Here is a 14,767-nt window from a genome sequence, read left to right as displayed (position 1 = left end):
CAGCAAGCCCGGACAGCCGATGGCTGCCCGGGCTTGCTGGGAGTTGTAGTTTTGAAACCTCTGGAGGTCCGCAGGTTGAAGACCACTGCGGGCAGATGATGACAAGAGGATGATGAAGGGGGGGGTGTGGGATGATGAAGGGGGGTGTGGGATGATGAAGGGGGGTGTGTGGGATGATGACAAGGGGATGATGAAGGGGGGGGGTGTGGGATGATTACAAGGGGATGATGAAGGGGGTGGGGATGATGACAAGGGGATGATGAAGGGGGGTGGGGATGATGAAGGGGGGTGTGTGGGATGATGATGAAGGGGGGTGGGGATGATGACAAGGGGATGATGAAGGGGGGGTGTGGGATGATGACAAGGGGATAATGACAGGTGATGATGAGGAGGGTCTGGATGATGACAGGCGGTGATGATGATGAGGATGTTAATGATGGGGGTCTGGATGATGACAGGGGGGATGATGTATTTCCCACCCTAGGCTTATACTCGAGTCAATAACTTTTCCTGGAATTTTGGGTTGAAATTAGGGGTCTCGGCTTATACTCGGGTCGGCTTATTCTCGAGTATATACAATAAATTGCTTCTACTGTCGCAGAAATACTTCATGTTCTACAATCTGTTCTACAGAAAATGTCTATGCATTTATGTTACACTAATGTAATGCTGGCTATTTGTTTGAGATGAAAAAAACAACAACATGTAGCCACTAATACTTCCCTATAGACTGTATCAAGCAATTTTCACTACCTGACTCCTCTAAAAATATCCTCTGATATTCTTTTACAAGGACTGTATGCCGGTAACTAAATTTCTAATGTTCTAGTGACAAACATTAAAATTACGAGGAAAGAGCTCTTGATTTAGTTATATGCCGGTAACAAAAATTTTTTCTAATGTTCTAGTGACAAACACTAAAATTACGAGGAAAGAGCTCTTGATTCTTAGCTTTTGTTACCAGCTGTTTATGTTTGAATTTATACATAGACCAGCAGCAGGGATTGAGACAGAAGACTGATGCCTGCAACCGGCATGTACTTTCTCATAATAGGTGGCTATTAGATGCAATTTGGAATCAGTCCTGTGTCTATCATTAAGAGCCAAAACATAGAACAAAGAACACAACAGTAATGTCTAGAGTCAACAAAATCTATTTTAGAGTTATTTTGTTTGATTACTAATGTTATGATGGTTATGTAACCTACAATACCCCATAAATATTACATATGAATTAATGCATGCACAAAATGTTTTTGTATCAATGTCAAAAAGTAATTTTATTGAAACAAAGAAAGCACAAACAGTTGAAAAAAAAATCTTAAAAACACTAAAATGTACAGTACAGGTACTCACAGTGCCACAATTATCCCCTGGTTTCAATAAATAACAAACCAAATAGTTATCAAATATTTAGAACTCACATAAGAACATAAAGTAGTTATCTCTTTAAGGTAACCCTTGGTTATGAAAGCATTAAAGGGGTACTCCGGTGAAAACCTTTTTTCTTTTAAATCAACTGGTGGCAGAAAGATAAACATATTTGTAAATGACTTCTATTAAAAAATCTTAATCCTTCCTGTACTTATTAGCTGCTGAATACTACAAAGGAAATTCTTTTCTTTTTGGAATGCTCTCTGATGACATCACGAGCACAGTTCTCTTTGCTGATGTTATTATAATAACACTTTATTTATTGTTGTCCTTAGTGGGATTTGAACCCAAGTCCCCAGCACTGCAAGGCAGCAGTGCTAACCACTGAGCCACCATGCTGCCCTAAGTATACATCTGCTATGCATGGTTCCTAAAATGGACAGATATGTCAGCAGAGAGCACTGCGCTCGTGATGTCATCAGTGTTCCAAAAAGAAAGGAATTTCCTCTGTAGCATTCAGCAGCTAATAAGTACTGGAAGGATTAAGATTTTTTAATAGAAGTAATTTACAAATATGTTTAACTTTCTGCCACCAGTTGATTTAAAAGAAAAAAGGTTTTCACCGGAGTACCCCTTTAATACTAAGAATAACACTTAGTATTGGGCGCCAGCACTAGTAAAAGAAGTGCAGCTGAAACCGGGGCTGGGCCGAATGCATCAATTGCCGCTCAGCTAATCACTACCCACAGCAGGCTCCTGCCTCAGCCAGTGATTGGATGAATGGCAATTGATGCATTCGGCCTAGCCCCGGTATCAGCTGCACTTCTTTTACTAGTGCTGGCGCCCAATATATCAGCCACTCAATGCATGAGGCAGGACACCACTGCGATCAGTAATCCTCTGAGTGACAATTGACAAATTGGGCAAATTTTACAGCTTTTTTTTTTTTTTTTTTTATGAAAGAGACCCTGAGCATCTTCATAAAAAATATTGTCTGTCAGATAACCCCTTTAAATGTCAATTTGAAGTTTGCTGCATCTGTAGTTACATCAGTTTAGGCTTTATTTAAGCCTTTGTGAATATTTTATTTACCATTATTGTATATTTTCTTTTACATTATCTTACACTCCAGCCACCATGCATTACTTTATGTAGATGGTAAAATTATTTGGTACACTCATACAGCCAAAGCACAAAATTTTTTTTAACCTCACTATGCATCAGATTGCATTAGCCTTATATAAAATTCCAGTGGGAAGTCAGTTTGTTTAACAAATTGAATTGACATAGTACAACACCCACAGAACAAGCAGTGACACTCAGTCTTATTTCCCCTTACTGGTAGTTAAGTGTTCTTTTTCTTTTTAAGGTTCAGATTCAGAAACTTCAGAATTCAAACAAAAAAACTACAAATTTTACAGAAAACAATTTGCTTCATATAAATAATAGCGCATTTCAGTCTGTAAGTAAACGTGTATGGACAGACATACTCTTGCAGATATACAAGGTAAGAAACCAATTAATAATTAACAGTGATTTACAGTTTATAGATTTATACAGTAGATACAAACTAGCTGTTTAACAATTTGACATGCTTGTTTAGAAAAAGTTTAAAATAGTGCAGTAAAGGGGTATTCCCATGTGGACATTTATGGTATGTCCTTAAGATGTGCCATAAATGTCTGATTGCTCGAGATCAAGGTCCCCCAGCCTGCTTGGTCGGGAAGCTGAAAACTCTTTGCACAGTTTATGTAGCTGCTGTTAATGGAATTTCCATAAACAACATAGCAGCACTAGCTAAGCTGTTTCTGTAGAATATCTAATAATCTAACACGATCCCAGTGATGCCAAGATAAATTAATGGGGTTATCCAGGATTAGAAAAAAAGAACTTATTTCTTCCAGATATAGCACCACATCTGTTCCCAGGTTGTGTGTGATATTGCAGCTCAATTCCATAGAAGTGAATGGTGCCAAGTTGTATTACCACACACAAGCTGTGATAATAAATTAGCTGTTTTTAAATTTCTGCATAACCTCTTTAAAGGGGTACTCCACCCCTAGACATCTTATCCCCTATCCAAAGGATAGGAGATAAGATGTGTGATTGTGAGGGTCCCACCACTGGGGACCCCCGCAATATAGCATTTGGCACCCACCTGATTCTGCTCCGGAAGTGCTGGAGGGTCTGGGTCCCGACCACCGGAACGAAAGTTCATGACGTCACGATTCCGCCCCCGTGTGACGTCACGCCCCGTCCCCTCAATGCAAGTCTATGGGAGAGTCCGTGACGGCCGTCACACCTCCTCATATAGACTTGCATTGAGGGGATGGGGCGTGACGTCACACGGGGGCGGAGTCGTGACGTCACGGACTTCCGTTCCGGTGGTTGGGACCCAGACCCTTCAGCACTTCCGGAGCAGAAACAGGTGGGTGCCGTATGCTATATTGTGGGGGTCCCCAGTGGTGGGACCCCCGCAATCAGACATCTTATCCCCTATCCTTTGGATAGGGGATAAGATGTCTAGGGGGGGAGTACCCCTTTAAATTAAAGTACTGTCTTTAAAGTACACCCTTGCACTGATTTTTTTTATTGTTTATTTGTTTCCTGTGTACAAAATTATGCAACTCTCTAAATAGTAACATAGTAACATAGTTTATAAGGTTGAAAAAAGACCAGAGTCCATCAAGTTCAACCTATAATCCTAATGAGTCCCTACTGAGTTGGGTGGTTGTTGGGTGGTTGTCTTTAAAAATAGTCATCTTTAAAAATTTCCTAACATTTAGCTGCTGCTCAGATATAGAACAAATCATCAGTCTGAATTTCCAGATTTAGGTTACCATATTGGAAGGCATGAGCAGCGGCTGCAGACCACCCACCCAATGGCAGAGTACTGGTCAAACAGGCAGAATGCTGCCAATAACTGGCAGGTGGGCAGGCAGGAGCGGCTGCTCATAAATATTGAGGACTACTGAGTCTGCACTCTCTCAGTAGTCACAATGATTTACAGTGATTTCTTCACTTATATGTTCCTGACAGAGAAATGTAAAATGGTGTTTCACTCTGGGTCCCTGTCATCAGGCTTATGCTGCCCTCGGATAGGATAGCATATATCTGGTGAAAGATTCCCTTTTAAACCACACTGCAGCTTCCTGTCTGTGTTAAAAACAACCGGCACCATACTCATCTCACCTGATCCCGCACCGACACTTTAGCCTGGCCTGGTACCTGTATTTACTTACCCTTACAACACAGTTTTCATGCTTTGCTAATGGTTACAAATCTACTCCAGCCTCAGTGACGGCACTGAGTGATGCATTCTGGAGCGTCTGCATTGGACCAGGCAAGGTAAGCATGCTGTGGTTTGTTATTTTACACACAGCAGAACTTCAAGGTGGTTCTAAAATTAATAGGAATACCCTTTTAATGTCCAAACAACAAATAGTAGTGGCAACTAAATAATAAAAGCCAACTAAATGATTAATGTGGTAATGTGGCCCACATAGCTATGTCCAGTGAACATTTCTTACAAGCTGCAAATCTGCTTGTCATTATGAGGAGTCATGTGCTTAGGGAAATAGAGAGGCCTCTCTGTCACTTATCTTTAGAGTTTACAGCTTCACAGTTATATGCATTTCTGTGTCAAGGATTATCTGCTGTCAGACTGATGAACAAGAGCAAATCTGGCTCTACAGCATATTGTATGACATAGTAATTTTCAAGGGAGTAGTGTAGAAATTCCCTCTACTTATTGTCTTACCAAATTAATGGCAGTAAGATTTAGTAATTGTACATCAGTGTGTATGCATTCCCAAATAGTGATGAACTACAGTATTTGCTGTAGAGCTGTAATATCCTGTGATGTCTGCCATTAAACCCCATTTACATCTAAAGAAATACTGCACATAAGAGAAACAAAAAGAGAGCCTGAGCCCCCTTTGCAAGCCGCATAGTGATGACTTGTGATACAATCCGGGCCTTTTGTGAACAAACTGTGGTACTATTAAGGGTTCTGGGGCTTTATTGTCATATTGCCTGTTGTTAGGGCATACTTAGGTATACTGTAACACCTCTCTGTGTATTTAGTCATACATAGGCTAATACACAAATATGTAAAGTGTAGTCTAGCAATGAATATAATTAAAACCCTTTTGTGATATGACAAATTGTAAATAAGATCTAACTGCTAAAAGAAAAAGAAAACACACAAGCAGATTTAAAGTGGTTGTCTACAATTAAGTATCTTTGTTAGATCCTGTACGTAGATGTAACTGTTACATTATTGTTATCATGACAACCTGATTCTGGTATGGGAGGCAAAAACATTCTGAAAGGTTTCCTTTAAATTTTGACTCTCATTACGGTCAGTGATTGATAAGAGCTGACACATTCTGTGTACAGTGTTGCAGAACATGAAAGTGCTACATAAACAATAAAACATTTTCAAAAATTGTGCAATTAATAGAAAGTAACTGTCAGTACATTTTCTTTTCTTTTCTTTTTTTACTTTTTAGCTGATTTATTCTTTTAAATGTTCTCTTTCTCTTTCAGAATATCATGTCTTCTGAGCAATCAAAATGAAGCAGACTGTGTTTAATGCTGTGTCTTTTTTTTCAGGTGTTCATCCTTTCACGCATTACACAGAGAAAGAGTGATGATGACAGTGTGATAGATTGCATGCCAAAAATCAGTTCAGAGCCTTTATCGAGCAACATATATTCAACATCAGAGAGAATTCTTCTTACTTGGCTCAATGTCCACTATGAAAAGATGAGAAAAGTGGTGTGGAGAAATTCTAAAAAAGGTGAGCAAATTGAACCGTTCTGTTGTAGTGTCACTATTTATGAAATGTATAAAGGAGAGGAGAAAAACAACAACTCAAAATGAGACCTACCTCCTTGTGTTGGTTCACACCACAATGTTTCTTTTTAACCAAAGTGTCCTTCTCAGTGCTTGTTGGCTATTCCTGTGATACTTTTATTATGTATGGTGTTAGAATAGTATACATACTATACACACCTCCTCTGCTACCTCAAAGCTGTTGTGCCAGTGTTTTCGGTCCTCTACTGATCTCTGCTAAGTTCTGTGTAGGTCCGACTCCACAAGACCTACCCACTAAGCCAGTAGTGGTTTCCTTCCTCAGTCCCTGATTGACTGAGCAGGCAGGTTCTGTGGGGTCAGGACAACACAGAACCTGAAAGAAGCAGAGACCAGTGGAGGATGAGGAATGGGAAGAGGTGAGTATAGCATGTTTATTATTTTCACACCACCTCCAATTGTAAAGCAAATTTTTGTTTTGCTGGACAACCTTTTGACAAGTACTCTCAGGGGAAGGTCAGCTAACCGATTTTTCTTTGTTTTCTTTCCAATCTACACATTCAAAAAGGCCACTAGGAGTGACTTTATTGTATTGCCATTGGCTACTATATTTCTTATTAATAAAGTGATTATATTTGTATAAATATGTATATGTTTAAACATTTCTGTTTATAGATATAGCCCTTACAGTCTCTCAGAGCCATAAATTATATATACCAGTATACAGTGTTTTCTCCAGTTTTCTTTGAGTGCTCTTTTTCCCAAATAACATAATTTTTTGAGACATTGCCAGTCATCATGTGTGTAAAATATCTTGATATTCATTTGTCACCTTACCTGTTTGCCCCCATAATGCTGTACAACATTTGAATATTCATATACATGGCACATAAGGTACCTACAGGTTTGTATTATAGTCCATTATTTACTTTGCATGCCTTACCATATTCGCCCATGGAATTTTATATTCTCCTTAGTAGAGTTCTTTAGGTCCTTGTAAAAAAAAAAAAGTGTAAAGGTTTTGCCAATAAAAAAAGCTTTATATTTTATGTAAAAAAAATTCTAACATTTAAAAGGTTAGAGTTTAAATAGGATTGTATGTTAATTCCTATTTATTAAAATAAGCTGATGTTGATGAAATCCATCAGACCTTTAATCCAGCTTAATGAAAAAATTGTGAGATGCTTACTTTGGGTTTTCAAGATGTTTACACTTTTCATGCACACCATAGAAGTAAAGGTTTGCTAACAGACAAATGTTTCAGGCCAAGCAAACATTGCTGGGAACGATGTGGAAATAAAGGTGTCAGGGATTTTAATAGTAATCTACTGCCTCACACAGTATATAGTAGAGGTTAATGCACAACACATTGAAACTTACTGAAGGGTAAAATATCATATCAATATACCTTTTCAGATGGCTGTTATACAGCCACATTTTAGCATGTGTATGATGGTTGCAATGGATAAACAGAACCAAATAAAAATGTTCATAGAAGCTGGTGGATTTACTCTGTGGGAGGTCATTGTTAAGCACTACAGCATTTTTGTTCCTTTGTTAATGTAGCACAGGCTATTATTATATTACATGGAGACTCTTGTGTTTCTTGTATATACCCAATTAGGTTGATGTTTCATTTACCGGTTAGCTGCCATCTCAAATGCTTCTTTCCCTCTGAAATGCCTCTCCTACTAATGTGAGTGCAGCAAGTGATATTGATGGTACTTCTGTTCCCAATGCATAAAATATGTTTTCAATATTCCTGTGCATTGCAGTTTTAATCTGCCTGCTTGTAATAGGTTTCTCCCTGGCAAGAGATATGTAGCTGCAATTTATAGGAATATATTTTGTAGATAATTTCCATATAGCAGAGACAGACAGTGTGAGTCAGGAAAGTTTATGACTCTGTAGCTAATCATTTTAAGGACTCACCTACTATATCACTGCACTCTTGTTACCTTATATAAGGCAGAATTGTTCTCAACAGCAGCACCCTATACATACAGATGAGCAAGAAGGGTAGCGCTTGGTGAAGGATGAGGGGCTGGTCAGGGAACTGCCAGAGGGGATTGGAAAGATGATTAAGTAATTATGTATTTCATAGGAAATCAGGCACTAAAAGGGAGTTGATCTCCTGTCTGCATAGGAATGCTTGTAATTTACTGCTAGTGTAAGTGGTGATTACATAACTGCAATAATGGATGCTGCTGAGCTAAGGGGAAAAAAATGGCACCTCAGGAATATTGCTGTTGAATTATCATTGTTCAAATGTTCAAAAATATTTTCACTTCTGTACAGAGTTTTCCAGCTAATAAAAAACATATCCCCTACCGGCTGTGATGGCTCACTCAATCAACAGCCGCAGCTGTGTCCTGACTCAGTCTGTGATCAGCTGAGAGACTTTAACAGGGAGATTGTAGAGATTGAGGGGGGGTCCAAAATCTGTGAATAGGGATTAACAGGCATAAGTCTATTATGTGGCTTCTATATTTGTCTGTTTAACTGTTAAAATACTTAACAATTTTTCTTGATTTTTTTTTTTTTTTAGCATATTAGCATAGGTAATGTTACAGCATGAAAACAACAGGTAGTCTTCTGATCACAAGGGCCAACACAATGTCAAACTTACAAATCAATTAAATAACATAAAACACAACCGAAATGGGCGATTAACTGCCACCTATTATCAAGCATCAGCAGGTTCTAAAATCTTAACGTACACCACCCAGAATAATAGTTACAAGGTGAAAAGGAAGCCCACAAGACTAACGACAGGACAGGCACTGACATGAGGGGGGGATGGAAAATAAGAAGGGAAAAGGAACAAAATGAAAAATTACCAATAGATATCTCAAGAGGAACAAGAGGAGTGGCCATAGAATAAGTGCATTGAGTAAGAGGAGTGAAAGGAGAGGAGCATCAAATACCCCACACTGAAAGGAATTTACCCGGGCATTTCCTGTTTTTATATACAAGATGAGAAAAGGCAATCACTGCATTAACAAGCGCTCGCCATTGGGACAATGTAGGTGGTCGTAGGTCCATCCATTTTAGAGTAACTGCCTTTCTGGACAAGAAGAGAGTTTCTCGCAGAAATGTGCGAATATGACGTGTCAACACTTCTTTATTCGATACACCAAAAAGGCATATTAGAGGGTCAATTGGAGGAGAGGGTTGTACAAGAGTGGCAAGTCAGAGGACTTCAGTCAAAAAGGCCGCAATTTGAGGGCCTGCCCAAAGGAGATGCCAAAAATCAGCTCTAGCAGCACCACATCAGTGACATTCATCTAAGTCAGAGCAACCCATTCTAAATAATCTGATAGGAGTGACATAACTGTAGTGAATGATGTTCAATTGAATAAGCTTATTATTGGCAGCCGGGGGTACTAGCATATGGGAAGATAGGATCTCCTCCTAGTTAACCCCAGTAAGGTTGGGAATATATGACTGCCAATATTGTATAGCCGGTAATTGTGAACATCAGTTCTTGGCCTGAATAAGATGTGTGTAAAGGATGGACACCATACCCCTAGATCCCTGAGATTTTAAAATCCCAATAAGCGGGAATGCAGATATGGGTGGGCCTCCCACTGGGAATTGAGCATTTAGGGTGTGGCACAATTGTATATATATAAAGAAACCGTGTCTGGGTAAAGCATGACTGGATTGCAATTGGTCAAATGAACACAATATGTCGTCACAGTATAATTGTTCTAAGGTATTCACCCCTGCATTTTGCCAAAAATATCGGATCCAGGTTCCCGCCAAGATGTGTGAAGCTTGGGTTGTGCCACAACGGAGTATCTGAGGGTATATCGATATAACCATAAACCATTTTGTTAGCTCGCCAGACACGTATTGCCAATTTGTGGAGGGGCAAGAGGGTGCAGCCTCCTTGGGTAGGGCTCTCCAGAAGAAGTCTTGGCGTCCAGTGTGCGACAAACTCAGCCAGGGATTGTTCCGCATCCGGCATTGTCTCATCTATAACCCTTGACCGGATATACCTTAACCCCTTAAGGACTCAGCCCATTTGGGCCTTAACCCCTTGGGGACGGAGCCCATTATGAACCTAAGGAAGGGAGCATTTTTGGCAAATCTGACCACTGTCACTTGCTTTTACTTATAAATTTGATTCCGAGATTGTTTTTTCGAGACATATTCTACTTTACAGTAGTGGTAAATTTTCGTCGATACTTGCATCATTTCTTGGTGAAAAATTCCAAAATTTGATGAAAAATTTGAAAATTTTGCATTTTTCTAACTTTGAAGCTCTCTGCTTGTAAGGAAAATAGACATTCCAAATAAACCAGGGAAAGAATTCTTCGGTCATCCTCCACAGTTGGTTTCCTTGGTTTTCCGGGTCTTTTGTTGTTGCTGAGCTCACCGGTGTGTTCCTTCTTTTTAAGAATGTTCCAAACTGTTGTTTTGGCGACACCTAATGTTTTGGCTATCTCTCTGATGGGTTTCTTTTGTTTTTTCAGCCTGATGATGGCTTGCTTCACTGATAGTGACAGCTCTTTGGATTTCATCTTGAGGGTTGACAAAAACATATTCCAAATGCAAATAGCACACTTAAAATGAACTCTGGACCTTTTATCTGCTCATTGTAATTGGGATAATGAGGGAATAACACACACCTGGTCATGGAACAGCTGAGAAGCCAATTGTCCCATTACATTTGGTCCCTTAGCAAGTGGGAGGCACGTATGCAAACCGTTGTAATTCCTACACCGTTCACCTGATTTGGATGTAAATACCCTCAAATTAAAGCTGACAGTCTGCAGTTAAAGCACATCTTGTTCTTTACAAAATGTAAATTTACAAAATTGCGTTTTTTCTTCGATTTTGTAGCACAATGATTTTTTTTTCCCGTTTTGCTGTGAATTTTTGGGTAAAATGACTAATGTCACTGCAAAGTAGAATTGGTGACGCAAAAAATAAACCATAAAATGGATTTTTAGGTGGAAAATTGAAAGGGTTATTATTTTTAAAAGGTAAGGAGGAAAAAACGAAAGTGCAAAAACTGAAAAACCCTGAGTCCTTAAGGGGTTAAGATGCCTGGCCCCTGGAGCCTGGACCGTACTAAATGGAGTATAATGAAGCGATTAGCACGATCGAATCGCAGAGATATTCACATTTGTTACGAATCAAATTTTTCCTGAGATTCATAACGAATTTGGATTCGTCAGATTTGATTAGCTCATCCCTACTTACTTTCACTGGATTGCTTAAACGTAATGGCTAAAGTAAGTGTCCAGAGGTGTATTTGGTAACCTTTTAAATGATACTTCCATTGTTGTTGGCCTACCAAAAGTGATACTGTAAATACACTAACCATTTCTACATGGTATACATTTTTAGTTCGGCATCACCTGTAAGGTATCAGACACTAGGTGCCTTTTCTTAGGACTGCAGATGAAACAAATTAGTTATCTCTAGTTATACTAATAGGATATTAATGTTTACATAAAGAGTTAACTGACAATTTTAGAACAACCACATTTACAATTCAAATATAAACCACCTTGAATGCACAGCATATATAAACAATTTAAGATGGTAATCCTCGACTGACCTTTCATGGTTTTATGGTAAAAAAAAGAAAATGTAACATTTGGTATGAACAGATATTTAGCCTTGAAGGAGTACAACAAGCATGTCACTTTGCTATTCTTTTGTTTTGTGCTTTTTCAGAATTGTTATTTCTTCAGGCTTTGTGTGACTCACAGCTTCACAGGAATTTTTGGCAATTCTATTTTATGTTTTTACTTTATCTTCTGTGTTATAATTGAATTCTGTTTTTTTATTTTTATTCTTAAATCATTAGTATTTTTCCTTGCTGTATTATGCAGATTGACCCCGTATAGATGGACTTTTTGAGTCTCGTGGTTAAGAGATAATGCACTCTGTTGCATCCCAAGATTTTCTTTGTTGAACTAGATAATACACATTTTGTACATAAAGAATTGTATTTGTTTGTGCATTATTATTATTGTTGCTTGCCAGTGTTATCACCAATAAGCAAATTAAGCCTATATTGCAGGGTTATGAGAATGGCCGTGGCTCTAGGCCATGTTGCAGCTTAGATTTTTATTCAGACACCTGTAATTAGTTTTGTGTACATATCAGATATTGGTTCTTAATTCGCACACAAGGTTCTCTGAGGCCATCTTATTGCTTTTGTTCACACAGCTACAGGAGCTTTATCTTATTCATACTATTAAGAGAACAATAGTTATTATAAAATGAAAGGCTGGTGATCACAGTCCCCAGTGTTCAGAATATTATTAATATGTTTATGTTATGGAACATTTATTTTCTAAAACCAATGCATTGCATACTCATACTATATCTATAATTGTTCAACCGTTCAGCCGTCAGCACTTTTGACCCCCCCCCCCCCTTAAAATAATGAACTTCTTAATTATTTGTAATGCATCCCAAACCAATAGCTAAAATTGTTGTGAAACTAGACAACCACTTTAATCCAGCAAGTGCCTTGAGCTTTAGGCAGTAAGACCTCCCTCAATTCCAGAGGAGAGGTTTACAGGATGTTGTCTACGTAGCCAGCCATCAGTAGGGTGATCCCTTGACAAAAGGATAGTCTGTTCTTCTTCTCACTTCTACAGCAACCATGGCCAGTACTGATAATACCCCTGTAACTGATGTACCTCAGATCTCCCTTTTGGTTTAAGGGAAGGGTTTACCCATTACTGCTACAGCTACCGTGGCCATTACTGGTGCCACCTCTGTTGCTTCCATGCCCCAGATATTCCTTTTATCGGGTTGAAAGAACCAGCGGTAGTGATCTTCAGCATCATAAGACTGAAAGTCATGCTGTGACCATGAAGTGTGATATAGAAATGTTACATGCATACCAGGGATGATAGTTTTATTATATTATATATTTCTATGAACATACCTGCTGGATTTCATGGGAAAATCTGTGACGTGAGGATAAAAATAAGTCTCAACTGTGTTTACTTCCCTCGCGTGAAGAGAGCAGAGAGTGAGCTGTACTCTTAATAGATGAAAACATTTTAAAATGGTGGCATTTGTTATTGCTAGGGAAAACCTTTTACCAACACTGGCCTCCTTATGTGAATACTGTTTAAGTACTTTACAGATTATAGTAAAACCTTAGGGTGACATTTTTTTTATAAGGAATTAGCATACTTTTAAAATTTTCCTGTATTGCCACATTGCAGTGATATTAGGGTTTCCTTTCCCCATGCAGCTTCTAGCACATAATGTTTTCCTTGATATATTTATTAAAACAGTATAGAATCTGGTAGATCTACTTGCTTATGTCCTTTTGGACCTGGAACCATGACGGGGGGGGGGGGGGGGGGGGGGGGGGGGGACTCTTTTGGGGAAAATGGAAAGTTGTAAAGCTCTTTCACTCTGGCGGGCCGTGTTTTTATATACTGTTATAATAATATTGTTGGCAGCAATTTAGTATAAAATGTTAATAATTTTATACTTAAGTATGCTTCATTTTTATATCTAGGTGACATACCACCCACAAGATGGATTATGAACTTTGATAAAGACCTTTTAGATGGGCTTGTTCTCGCTACTCAGGTGGCAGCATATTGTCCATATCTTGTGAGTAAGCATAATAGTCAGCACAGTATGTGTTGTCCTTTGTGAAGGTCTCTTTAAAATAAACTCTTGGTTTATTTTTATTTTTTTCAGATTTCCACTCATTTCATCAATATGTACACCAACCCTGAGACCCCAGAGCAGTGCCTGCACAATTGCCTGATTCTAGTCAATGCATTTCGGGCTATCAATCTTAACATTGATATACAGGTGATTTTCAAAATGCCTTATGATAAGTAACTTTTTTCAACAATGTAAATTTTAATTGAAACAGAAAAAACATGATTGTTCTCTGACTCAAAAGACACAATGGCCCTGATTTACTAAGAGTGGAGTGTAGTTTTCTTTTGTGGGTTTTAATTCCCTACAAGTATTTTTCCATGGTATTTACTAAGGTTTCCCAACATTTTGCACTTTTTTTACACATGCTCTGATCTGTGGGGTTTTCTCAGCTCAAATTCACCACATTTTCTGTGGAAACCCTAGTAAATATATTGGGATTTTTAGAAAATGTCAGGAACACACACCCTTTTCGAGGACCACATCCCACCCCACCCCCAATGACCACGCCCCCTTTTCATTCTGGTTTTCTGAGTAAAATGGAGAGTTGGTCAGGTTTTTTTCAATTCTGGTGCAGATTCTGGCGCAGACAGAATTTCTGCTGCAATGTGCCAGAATCTGGCTCACACCCCAAGAAAACATGTTGTGTTTACAATAGTAAATCAGGGCCAATGTGTCTGAGCTAGCCGGTAAAACTCCAATACCTCAGGTGTAAAAAGGAAAGAAACTAAATAGCAACAGTAACTGACACTCAAGGTATTGGATATCAGTGACCACAATCAGATATAATGAAATAATAATTTTGTTTATAGGTCTATAAGGTCTATAGGTCAAGGTCAAAATAAAACATTGTACTATAAAATGAAATATCTCCACACTGACAGGGCTCTTGCCAGTGGGGTAACAATAA

At 38.7% G+C, this 14,767-nt stretch overlaps 1 protein-coding gene across 4 annotated transcripts in view; it reads left to right on the top strand.

Annotated features, from left to right (window-relative positions):
* Positions 1–14,767, top strand: part of CFAP47 (cilia and flagella associated protein 47) — a 548,331-nt gene that overhangs the window by 169,684 nt on the left and 363,880 nt on the right. For all 4 annotated transcript variants that reach the window (XM_056556158.1, XM_056556159.1, XM_056556156.1 and 1 more), the window contains exons 33-36: positions 2,744–2,881; positions 5,992–6,178; positions 13,703–13,800; positions 13,891–14,007. In XM_056556158.1, the coding sequence (XP_056412133.1) occupies positions 2,744–2,881; positions 5,992–6,178; positions 13,703–13,800; positions 13,891–14,007 (540 nt within the window). The remainder of the gene's footprint in view (positions 1–2,743; positions 2,882–5,991; positions 6,179–13,702; positions 13,801–13,890; positions 14,008–14,767) is intronic.

The sequence above is a fragment of the Hyla sarda genome, chromosome 2 (genome assembly GCF_029499605.1).
Source record: "Hyla sarda isolate aHylSar1 chromosome 2, aHylSar1.hap1, whole genome shotgun sequence".
NCBI classification, from domain to species: domain Eukaryota; kingdom Metazoa; phylum Chordata; class Amphibia; order Anura; family Hylidae; genus Hyla; species Hyla sarda.
This window is presented reverse-complemented; position numbering and strand designations above follow the sequence as displayed.